The following is a 12,806-nucleotide window of genomic DNA, read 5'->3' on the forward strand; positions in this document are numbered from 1 at the left end:
TTATTGTAAATTTATAAATTCTGTCTATTCATACATTGTAAAGGGCTTCACGAGGGCATTCCGCTTACTAACCTAATAACATCTAGAGAGATGTAGCTGGGATATTTTACGCTCTTTCCTTTATCACCGTTTCCGAGGTCGGTCGAGAACGAATATACGTCTCTTGTTTTGACCAAAGCCCTAAAATGTATTGTTCAATCAATATGGAAACAAAAAGAAAAATCACCAATTTATGTTGTTTGCTAGTTTATTAACATTATTGTCACATTAATGGTTCGCTTTGAGTATCAACCAGAAATTGTCCATGTATACAGAAATCGTAAAGGGGTGACGCAATCACGAATTCATTAGTCTTAAATGACTTCTCAATTGGCCACTACAACTCACCCTTCTGCTGGCTAATACCCTTTATGTTAGAACTTTACCTAGAATGTTGTATACCATGCATTTAAGTAATTAAATCTCTCGTAGAGAAACGGCAAGAGATGAGACAGCGTTAGTTACAGAAAAACAAAAAAAAAAATTATGACCTTCTTCATATTTATCCTCTCTATATTCATTCGATTGATACGTTTGTAGAACTATCCATAAAATCGAACTGTTCCAGTGGCGTGCAAGAATATGCCGGATTTTTGCCTGGCGTATGGCCACTGTCTGTTCTAGACGGTATGAGAAACTGCGCGTCTTGATTAGGGTATAGATTTTTGTGTGGTTTTAACCATTGATGAACGTCCAGGTTACCTCTAGACTTCGACAATTTTTCGGCAATCGAAAATTTAACGGCGTATTTTTACTAGATGTCGGCCCAGTCTAGAGATATGATAAATTCCGCAGAGGGGGTGGCGGTGATATATCTACAAACTAATAACGCAAACTGTTGGCACACGTCGAGTATTTACGATCTGTATGAATTCTCATAAAAATGTATGAACCTCTTCTGTATATGTCATTATGTGTAAATGTCTAATTTAATGAACATCATATATATATATATACGCAGAGTACTACAGCTTCAATAAGAATCTTGTTTTTTTTTTTCATAAAAAAAACGTCTACAAAAGACCTAGCGTCTAATTACCTTAAGAATAGACGGAAAAACTTCTTTACGTAAGTACGTGGTAATAGTAAAAAAGATTAGCTCTCATTTTTGTTTCTCATAAAATCAACAAGTGCTTCCTCATATTTAGCAAAATATAATAATAATAATAATTTAGCATCCTGTAATCGTTACATGAAAGTTTGCATTTTGTCTTGCAGCTATAAATGAGCAATATTCGCTTTCTTCTATCTTATTTTCTATACATAATTTTAATTAAGTAATTATTATTATTATTATTATTATTAATTGAGCCACGTAAAAGAGGGAAGACCCGTTATCGTCAAAGCGACAAAGATATTTCAATAGGATTGTCCAATACGTAAACACCTTTGCGCTCTCCCGTTTTGCCACGTAAATGCTGGCTTGTTAGTTTTTTATAATATTATGAAAGTTCGGCTGAAAATGGAGTCGTTTCTCATTGTGCATTTGACCCCTTCATGAGTGCGACTTGCGTTCCGCTATAATGTACACGTCATAGTCGTGATTGTTTGCATCTTTATGTTTGTTTTATATTATATCTTATGTATGTTTTATGCGTGAGTTGGATTAAGAGTTAGACTTTTTTCATAGAGTGTGTATGTTTCTGTGTGTATCTGTTTAAATGTATGTTTTTGCATCGGCTTGTTGTAAGAGCGTGCAGTCAGGACGGAAACGGCTTCCTTCATAACGGCTTGGATGTAACCCGTCAATTTTGCTTTAATCAGTAATAGTCTTTTCAGTTTTTTCCTGTAAAGGCCTGACATTGGCCTATTTGTCGTACTCATAAGTCTACAGCACCCTTCGCTAATTGCTTGATTGCTAGAAGCAACTAGAATTTATCTATTGCTGCGCCGTAACAGAAAGAAGGAGGAAAGGGATAAATATACAACTCATGGCAACACAGTGTGGACATTCTCTTCAGGCTCTTCACCAAGAGGGGCACTTTGCAGGGGCAAAAATTGCAGACCTCGATGCTGACAATAGAAGTCAACCTGTGCGTTAGACAGTTGAAGCAATAGAGGCGCCTATTTTCTCGGCATCCTGTTAGCAGCTCTGTTGAATTTGGTACAGGACACGACCAGGATTGACGCTAATACGAAGAACAATTGGAAGGCGAGCGGTACGAGAACCGAGTGCAAAAGTGAGGACGGTTCATTGTAAAACAGGCCAACGGCGTGCCGATCGCCGGGCCACGCGCAATCCGCCTTCACCTGTGAAAACAAGACACACAGACGAATAAAAGTCATCGTAAGTTGCCGTGCACATACGCATATCTCTAGAGCACGAGGAAAAAGGAAGGCAGTGACATGGACCCGATAGGAATGAATACGGTACGTCTCTAGCGATATTTATTTATACATTCATCAGTAGTTATCTACCAACAGTGTAACTATGTTCGGGTATGACTGTCTCTATACGCAACCTATCACGCCCTACTTGAGGAAACCAGGGAGACCCTTTTAATACATGCAACAGTTAGATTCTATTGAATTAGCGCTGACGCAGGGACCGTTGCGGTTATTAACAACGGTGCCTTTACACCGGCTTTGGAAAAGTTAGGCGTTCTTATAGACGATTACATTTTATGGTCATGAACGAAATCTATCGTACAACATTTTTTTGTTTTACTTTTTTTGTAGATACAGCCGTCGGCCTCCGATCGGGTTGCCGAACTTCATAAGCACACTGCAGTGCGTAAACAATTGCAGTGCAACAGTAGAACACAAACATGTATCATCTGTCGTACTTTTTCCTGTTATACTCTGATTTTTCCGGGATGTTTTTGATGATAATTAGTTTGCGACACAATAGCTATACTATGTATATATAGCACAACATTACAGGCCAAACGATATGACAGAGTATGCTAGCTAGTAAAGGAGTCAGATCTGCAGGGGACATTACCTGAATGCCGTTTTCTTGAAGTACGACGGGATTTCGCGGACATTCATAAACCTGTCTCCTCGACGAGAACTCGTGATACGTCATCTCCTGCATCACCCATTTGAGTGGAGAGACATGCCTACTCCATGCCAAAAGGTACACAATGAAAATTATATTTTTGAAGTCAAATAGGCTTTAATAGTGAGCCCCATGTTCGAAAGGTGGGAAGCCTATGCTCTTGTGGAACCTACGGAAAATATCCAAAAGCTTCCCGATTCAAAACAGGCGAAAATCGATAGAACAAAATGTATTCCTCTTTGTTTTACATTTAAATAGCATAGATCTTACTATTTTTGTAATTATTATCTTCGTAGAAGTCTCAATTACCTGAGCCATTGAGTGAAATAGCTAAGCTCGTTAAGATGGACAATCCATCCTCCCGAAAAGATGAAGATGCTTGAAAGCCCCGCAGTCAAAAGCGCCGCAATATGGCGTCGAGCTGAAACCAACGAGAAGCACATTGCCGCCGATCGCAGTAGTGATAGGTAGAGTAACATGAATCCGAGGAATGGCAAGAAATTAGAAATGTGCTCTTGCGAAGGTATTCCAGCCATTGAGTAGGCCGGAAAAACGTAAGCGCCCATTATCGATAACGACATCGGGATTGAGTAGGTCAACTGCAAAATCAAGCGGCATATTGTACGATCAGTCCTCACTAGTATCCTAGCACGGTTTATTTATTAGTGACGATATTATTCGTTTATGTATATGCAAGCCGTAATCGGTGTTCAGTTATTATAGATCACTTGCCAGATAACTTAACTGTCGAAGGCACAACTTGACACACGGAAATGTTCAACGTACCGACCTGAGTCGTCGTTATGTAGGCAATTCACAAATCGTTTTGGATCACAGATACCCATCTATTTTGAAAGTACTCGGAGTCGCTCTAGTAAAACTACCGATACATAAGTGTGCTACGTCTCGTAAACAGTTCGTCAAACAAATGAAAAGCTTTCTATTTTTTTAGATAAACGGGACCCAAAACGGGGGCGCAGTCCAGGCCGTGTCTTCATTGCCCTGGTTGATTGGAGAAGCTAGATACAATACAGATCAGAAGTCAGTGTAATCCGTTTTGCCAGCCGACCCCTAACGTACCCGTGGCAGTTTTTAACGTTTAGTTTTTTTCAGGGAAAGTAAAACTACTTCTATTACCAGTCAACGTTCTATGCCGGTGACTGTACGTTCATATCCTAAAGAAAGACCTTATACGAAGAGCGGCCTCTGATACAAACGGATTCTCAGTGGCTCTCAACATGGTATCAAGTCAACAGCAAGACTCGTTTGTACGCCGCCGGGATCCAGATGATGATTTCCTAATAACAAATTATGTCGGTTCGGATGTCTAAATATCATTAGTGATCGATACAACCACCGTTCAGCACGCTAAACGACTTCAACTACAATTTGCAATGAGCAAAAGTTCTACGATTCTCCTTATGTAGACTATCTTCTACTGTATATTAATGGCTCCCCACCTTGTCAGCGTAGATAACTACTGATCCGAATTTGAACGGCGATGTTGACAAGTTCGTCCAAGTACGCAACATCCACTCCTACATCTGATTTGTCCTACTATTAAAAGGAGACTACCGATGTCCTCAGTTGATGCAATGCTTGATTACTGCCACTACATTTAAAAGTATAATCAAATTAGATCAACCTTTCTGGAATCTCTGAACGCAATATTTCTCCATTTCAGATTTTTCCATAAATATGCAAGACCGTATCTGAAAGAAACCGTTTGAGACTGTGTTCCGCCTATTGTGGCATGATGAAATTACGGGTCAAATCACTCGCTCAATTGAACACTCAAAGAATTAGGAAGTTTAAAACGATCCAAAAAGGCAACCTAATCAAAAACAATTGGCAATAAAATGTCACGGTTGATGTCACGGTACAAAGATAACAATTGATGGACTTATTGATATATCCGGCTGATCAAGCCTCCAGAGGTGCAGATGCGTGCCTTCGTCTGTATTGTACTGCAGAAAAAACATTAAATCGAGTGTTTATAATCTGCTGCAGTCTTCCTCAAGTAGTACGGAACGAAAATACAGTCCTTTATCATGCAAGTAGATCAGAACGTTCAATGGACGACCACCTGTTATTTCCTGTTTTTTTTTTTTGTGAGTTCTTATTATGCAAGGTCACTGACACTCCGAAGAATAGCACGTGTCATGAATGTCGTCCCAACAGCTACAACCTCCCTTTATATGAGAAATGACTCAAACTGAGAATTGCCCTGACTGCTATTATAGATTTCAATGGGCTGTTTGGCTGGCATGAACGTTTCATCAATCCAATAGTTTTTATGATTGGTTTTTTTTATACGAAGCATTTCTGTCTCGATAGAACAGCGCATGGCAACAAAATCCCATGTATATATTAGAGGCAAAAACTCCAGTGGCGGTGCATTTTTGCGGTTTCGGTCCTTTTACAAATCCGACATCAGCCCTGATTCAGTCAAAGGTGTCTGCCAGCGCTAGGCACAAACAAGAGAAAAACCACCAACTTTGCGCAACACTTGGGTCCTGATCCAGCCCATCCTTCGTTCAGCCAAACACAACGAAAATAAAAAAAACAAATGCTTTAAACGCTAAATTTTGTTGTTTCGCCTGTTCACATTATTCTATCTATAATATATGCAACCGTTACTTCTGTGTGAGTGCGATGTTTAACAAAGCATATAGTAACGCAGCAATCCTGTTAGAGATGTGAGTTCGACGATTTTTCGCGACGCTCACCCAGACAACAGGGGGCGCCTCCGATAGCGAAACCAAATAAATGTTTTATTGACGACAGACTAGCCCTGATCATCGATATAGTTTCGGATCGAGAGAATGTTAGGGAGAGAGATTGAATGTGTATGTATGGAAATTCGTAAAAATAAGATCATGGATTAAGTGATCTAATGCGTCAGTACTCGGAAGTTGTGCCCAGCGTGCAACTAGACGATCGGTCGACAGAGAAATGGTCACCACAACAATGGAGGATCTTGCTGTTGTTCTGCAGCATCGCAGCCCGCCGCCACGGACAGATCCGAAGGCAAAGAAAAAGTGATAGAACAATATATGCGCACGGCGTTCCACGTACACAGTTTAACATACTTGCTGTTTATAGCACTATTCGTAAAAGTCATTCACTACCATACGTATATATAAAGACGACAGAATAAACAGTAATCGTTGTAGCGAATTAAAATTAGCCGGGCCAATATCTAACTAACAAAGGTAGGAACATATCCGGGGCCAGGGCTAGCTTTCCGGGCGAGCAAAATCGCGCTTACTACAATAACGCCATCTGGTCATCTCGCTATAGCCCGTATTTATGTCAGCCATCCATGCTCGAATGTTTCTTGGCCGCCTTTTGCACGACTCTTGTCCTAAACGTTACGAGATATGGTTCGCGTGTTATATTGCCAGGGACAACTAACTGTATCACAGCACTGAGTACGCCGTAGTTACACGATACCGCAACAAAATGGTTTTTCGTGTCGCCCCGAAACACCAGCTGACGAGCTGGCTGGCCGGCCGGCCGGCCACTGAGTCCGGTCGCGCCGGGGTGAAAATTATGCCGCGAGAACTTCCATTGCTGGTCGGTTTCATCTGCACACGACGCCGTTGTACGGCCCATGTCAGGAAATAAGAAGCGGGGTTGCTATAGAAAAAGACAACGAAAAGCGTCAGCAGAAGTAGCGCAAACAGCGAGCGAACTTTCACGTACCTTTGCAACGACGTATGCGAAGCCACTGTAGAGCTTCTCGTGGATATCTTTGCAAACAAACGTCTTTTCTCGCCACACTAAAACCGAAAGAGACAGACAAACAATCAGTTAACAGAACGACATGTGTGATGCTAGACGTGCTAAATGAAAAAATTTGAGAGAAAAAAAACAAACTGGGTACAATGCTGGACGATGTATACAGCTTTAACTGAAACATTACCACTAATACGACGTGTAGCCTCAAAGAAGGCAGTGAGGCTATAGAATTTAATTGCCTAGAACATTGAAAAGAAGAACGTGGAGGCTGTCGGCATCATAAAGGGGTTTTGTAACAAAAAGAATAAACTTTGCCCGCGCTGACTCCAGACCGTTCAGCGTCTTTGCCTAGTTTTAGATCGCGCTTGTCTTCGGTTTGAGAATTGTCGGCGTTACCATTATCATGGACTAGTAGAAGCAGTAACAGGTGTAGCTGTACCAATGGCAACTTCAGTATATGAAAGGACAGAAGTGAACAGCCGACTAAATAGCGGTATTGGGCATGGGAGAGACGAAGAAAATAGGTGAATTATATCGCTACATACATTTAAGAAGGAGCACACATCTATGAATAATAATAATAATAGCATTGACTGAGTCTGTCTCACCAGAATAGATTGCGCGCTTCGGAAGCGGTAACCATGGCGACGTGGTCTAAATTTACCATGGGGCTAAATAGCAGCTAAAAGTAAACAACTAAACTGCCGATCATCTTAACCTAGCGGCCACAGCGGTGAGAAAAATGGGGAACGCTGATGTTTGATGACTGGAAGAAAGTAAGCCAAGCAAATCGGCAAGGAGAACACCCACAATTGACCAAGGATTTACCGGTAAATATAATGACGACAGCAACGGCAGCGTCAAAAATCTACGACCGGAAACAGTTGGTGCCGAGTGTCCGAATACGAACCGAATCGGCTAATGCAATGTCATCGACTTCCTCTTTACTGGATTAAAATTATGCTTGTATAAAGCGCATAGTAATGACTCTACATTAGGTTCAATCAGCAGTCTACAGGGTTCGACCGCACAAGAGAAATATTTGCTTCTACAGCCGGTGACCGGATATACCATATGGTTTTATTATAACGATCAATTGAAAAGCTCCAGGTACAATCGTTATTAAGCAAATGCTGTGTTTATCATATACACACCATCTGTAATCATGTTGAGCAGCATCGGCCATAAGCAGAGCGCCAGTAGCGAGTGGTAGAATCCGTATCGGTCTGAAACATGTTCTTGTTCACGACCGGCACGAACGTTCCAGAAGACGAAGCCGACGAGAACGCTCATGAGCGCGGCCAGCATTAGGTCTCGGAAGAAGTGCACAACGTTGTATGGGAACGTGTAGATCATAGCGCGAATCCACAGGGCGAGACTTTGACCGAAGAAGCCGGCTCGTCGCACCTCATGTGGGGTAATGCCAGGCGGTCCCGGATCACTCAATGATGGGTGATCGTCATTACGGCGTCGATATAATTCGACGAGGTTTTCAACTCTTTGACTAGACTCGAGCATTGCCTCGGCGGACAGGTTGTCCAAGGTTACGAGGTCGAGATAGTAATCGGAGGGGTTCTTGTACGGCGGACATGGGAAGTCAATGTAGGCAAAGTAGTCGAGCAACTCTCGGCGCCGCCCGAAATACACCATACGACCGGTAGACACGATCGCGATGCGGGACATCATCGTGAATATTTCGTACGTCGGCGGATGAACTGTGATAATCACGATGCGGCCCCGGGATGCCCACTGTCGTAGATAGTCGATGAGAAAAAAAGAATCGAGAATATCCATACCTTGGATAGGCTGGTCGAGTAGTACAATGTCCGTGTCCAGCAATAGTTGTGTTGCTACATTCAAACGTCGTTTTTCACTTTCCGTAAGATCAGCAATACGCGTATGCCGTAGCTGACCTAAGCCAAGATCCTCCAAGAGGGCGTTGATACGCTCCTTCGTATCCCTGATCGGCCCTCCGGGTTCCTGTACAAGACTAGTGAAAAGCATCCATTGACGAACCGACATATCGGGACATAGCTCGAAATCTTTACCAACGTAGCAGACGAAGTTTTGCAGCTTTTCAGGTTCCATAAGGATGCCGTTATAGAGGAACTCTCCGCGTACCTTATCGCCCCAACGTTTCTGTACTCGATTGCTTAGTATGTCAAGGAGAGTAGTACCCTCATTTTCAGAGGTAGCCACAACAGCAAGAATTTCGCCTCCGCGTACCTCAAACGAAAGACCTTCGAGTAGAAGTAGCTTAGTTCGGGCACGTCCGCAGAGTTTCTGTCCCCACGACGAACGATCTACCTCGAAGGTAAGCCCACGAACCTGAAGATGTGGGTGCTTTAGCGAGCCTATTTCGTCATCTGGTCCACCCGGTAATGAGTTGTAAAATGAATCCCGATTGAATGGGAGCTTGTTGATATGCCGAGAACTTGCCGAGATATGGGACATTGCGCTTCGTCGCCCCTAAAAGTGAAATAGCCCAAGTCAACTTTACCATAAGTTATCCGACGTAGAATCCTGATTCAGCCTTAGTACCTCGAGTATCGAAGAAAGCCGTTCTCACTATAGTAAAATTCATTACGTGAATTAATATAATTCAATTAAGATAGCATATATCGAGAACATCTATGAGAAGAATATGCATTGCGTTTTTCAAAATGAGTAAAACTATTGTGTTTCGCGTCTCTACTAGGTGATGTATCAAAACTTTTCGTAGCTGAATTGAGCAGCTAGAATGTGTACCGAAGACGAACACATGACTGTCTTTGAGGGGCAATTTTTGGCTTCGCAAATTAAAGTTTCAAGGGTAGTTGTCGACCATTAACTAACCTCCGGTATGTTCTGCATGCCATTAATCCCGTTCATCTTAGGCGGCTGTTGAAAAGTGTCCCAACGAGATGATCGATGACTCTGTGCGTCTTCTTGAATTAAATCCGCTTCGCTACCGGACCTATGAGGCGTCCTTTGGCCTATCCGCCGTGAGCGAAGAAAAGAGCAACGTTATTTAGAATTTTATCATTTTTATCAACACATAAATTGCAAACGAAATCACGAGTTGTTAAGCTGTATACACTAAATAAGGCAACTTTCCATAACATGTGTTACAAGCGAACTCGGTATTCGGAACGCGTAGAGCGTACGGAGCCAGTGAATAATATAATACTGCAGAGTGATCAAGAAAAGATATGGTTTAATATAAAAAAGAAACGATAGACATTAGACAAGGCTTTAAGACCTAATTTACTTGCTTTTAATAATCTACGTTGAGATTAAATCTCGCAGACAACAAACTACTGTTTTGTATACAATGAGCTATAATATAAAGCATCCTTTAGTCAAACTGTTAATTTGTATAGCATATATAACAACACAAACTGATTTATTATGACTAAACGTCATAGTACATCAGCTTGTGTTGACATTTGTAATGGTTAGAAACAGTTAGTCAGACAGCTATATACACGACTCGAGTTGGCTATCCAGGCTGTGAAAGCCCTTGTCGTATGCTACAAGTAATAATATTGAAAACGTTAGTGGCATTGATCAAGGTTAGCGAAGGCGTTAGGATAACGGTCAAGTAGCTGGAACTATTAAAGCAATGAAAAGGTATCCGACATGTCACTTTTGCTATATGACAAGAACATATATAATGCAACATGACCCATTTACGTGTTCATGAATCTATCTGTACGCTTGGGGTAATCTTTTGTGTGGCCAAAGTTTAACTGGAACTAGGTTTCAGATGTAAAGCTATATAGGTCTATTGGCAAATCATGTGCGACTTATTCGTTCATAGAATGCGGCAACAAAAATCGTAAACATGATCATATTAGAATCAGCTATCGTCGACCGTTGTCGACTTTAGATTGTCTTTGTTCCAAAGGTGTACGTAGATAGAATAGGACAGGTTTCGGACGTCAGATCGACCAGAAACGTACGTCGATCGAAAGTATCAAATCCATTGTTAGACAGACGAATAGCCCCCAACGGTAGTTTATCTATGCACGCATAGTATATGCCGATCCATGTATGAAGGTAAATATCACAAACCCTATATTTTAAGTGCTCACCCGCTTCTACGTGTGTATATAATAAGCAAGACACCATGCTTTAGAGTAAAGATTCTAAAAGGGAAAAATGGTGCAAATTGCCCCACAATACCAGTACATACATAGGGCATCAAAAAAAAAAAAACGATATCAATCCGATAAAAAAGTGTCTGTGCAACATTTTCTAATTTTTTAACGCCTAAGTATACCCCCAAAGACTCGAAAGTAAAGGAGAGAGAGAGAGAGAGAGAGAGGGGGGGGGGGGGGGGGGGGGGGGGGGGAGAAAGGGGCAAAAGAGGAAGGGTGGGAGAAAAAGACTGGAAAGAAATAAATGACCGACAGAAAGGGGGGAGTAAAATGGCAAGATGAGCTGAGAAAAAGCCGTTGCGCAGGTCGATATTGCGTGCAAACACTCCAAGTGCACGCTTGAATTGACGGCCATGTGTAATATCTCAGATGTCGGCACCGTTTACCTTTTGTTACCTCACTGTTCCAGCTTACCATAACCGAATCCGGCCAGATGCGTCTGAACCCTATCATGATGATGGTGGTAATCTCTATGTGGCTGTTGACTGTTGTGGTGACGCTGCTGCGGCTGTTGCAGAATCATGTAGTGCTCGTTGTTCGGCTGTCGATTGTAGACGCCATAGTGGTGATTCACGTAGTTAATATTCATGTGGTGGTAAGGGTCATTAAATTGGTATCTACCTCGAGATTCATGGCATAGCTGCTCCCTCGCCGTAAGTTGTTCGGTCGATAGTTGGTCATGAGCAGTGGCTTGCAAATGGGTATCGCCCCCGGTCGGCTTGCGGCGACCATCTTCCGAACTGTCGTAACCTGACGATGTATCTGCAAGAACGACCATTATTAAATAATAACAAAACTGGTAAAATAATACAAACTCTCCAAATTCCCGTAAACAACTGGAATCGAAAGGGCGGGATCGACGAAATTGGAGCTGAAGGTTAAGTTATTACTAAAGGCTTATGTCTGTATAACAAATGATCAGGTTCTTTTATTTTAGTTTAACCACGGTTCCAGCATATTGACCTGTCTTAGAACATCACTTGATAAAGACATGACGCTAATCAAGGTTGTCATTTGTAAAAGTATCATTTATCGTGCTCATTTATTAATAGAAACTACCGAAAAACAGGTACGTTGATGTATAATCTGCATGCTGCAGCAATTATAACGGTACTAAGTCAAATAATCTACCAAGCGAGGTAGCGTTCTAACAAAAAGAGTAATTTCAGTGGTTGTCAAAGTAGGCAGAAAAATTGCAGCAGTTCCTGTTACTTTTGGCGCATTCTATGTTCCGATCTTTACGTCCGGTATCGCCGTTAAGCATGGTTCCATCAGAGGGACGGGTGGCTCCCAGCATGAAACGAAGTTTATCTATGTCCGGGTTTGAACCTAGATACTTTTGGCACCCAGCAGCGGGTCTAGCTCCCTCATAGACAGTATTTTAGAGGAAAGCGCCTGAACTTCTGACCATCCTCGTTATTTTTCTTGTTCATTGAGAAGCTCCTTTTGCTTATAGGGATTTAGCCTAGTGAGGTTTCCAATAGACGGCGCTCAGTTGTACCAACTTGCCGATATTTGTCAGGTTTGACGCGTAAACCTGTCAAACGAGCGCCGTCGGTTTGACTGCTAACGAATTTCCAGCTTCCCAGATTTTTTTCTCAGTTAAAGAGAGCAGTTGAATTTCGGGCCATACGAGCGCTATTCTAATTTTTTCAGTGAACTGGATGAATCTGATCACGAATGGGCTAGTACAAGCGTTGACCTTAAATTTTCCAATTTGCATAAGAAACTGGCAGAGGACGCCAGTCTGAAGGTTCTGCTACAAAAGAAAATATGCTATAAAATAACAGTCCAAGCTACTGGCAGTGGAAAAACAACTGTTGTCTAATATTAATGGTAAGGCCTGACGGAGTCATTTGTTTTTGCACTTATATTACCAG

At 42.0% G+C, this 12,806-nt stretch overlaps 1 protein-coding gene across 7 annotated transcripts in view; it reads right to left on the bottom strand.

Moving 5' to 3' along the window:
* Positions 1 to 229: 229 nt before the first annotated feature.
* LOC111245758 (ATP-binding cassette sub-family G member 8-like) overlaps positions 230 to 12,806 on the bottom strand; it is a 121,417-nt gene continuing 108,840 nt past the window's right edge. For 6 of the 7 annotated variants that reach the window (XM_022794480.2, XM_086979225.1, XM_086979226.1 and 3 more), the window contains 7 exons: positions 11,341 to 11,688; positions 9,620 to 9,759; positions 7,939 to 9,253; positions 6,749 to 6,825; positions 3,350 to 3,639; positions 2,984 to 3,101; positions 230 to 2,289 (listed from right to left, as the gene is read on the bottom strand). In XM_022794480.2, the coding sequence (XP_022650215.1) occupies positions 2,104 to 2,289; positions 2,984 to 3,101; positions 3,350 to 3,639; positions 6,749 to 6,825; positions 7,939 to 9,253; positions 9,620 to 9,759; positions 11,341 to 11,688 (2,474 nt within the window). In that variant the 3' untranslated portion in view covers positions 230 to 2,103. The remainder of the gene's footprint in view (positions 2,290 to 2,983; positions 3,102 to 3,349; positions 3,640 to 6,748; positions 6,826 to 7,938; positions 9,254 to 9,619; positions 9,760 to 11,340; positions 11,689 to 12,806) is intronic. The other variant, XM_086979224.1, reaches the window with a different exon arrangement.

Source organism: Varroa destructor, unplaced genomic scaffold, assembly GCF_002443255.2.
Source record: "Varroa destructor unplaced genomic scaffold, Vdes_3.0 BEIS01000002.1, whole genome shotgun sequence".
Lineage (NCBI taxonomy): Eukaryota > Metazoa > Arthropoda > Arachnida > Mesostigmata > Varroidae > Varroa > Varroa destructor.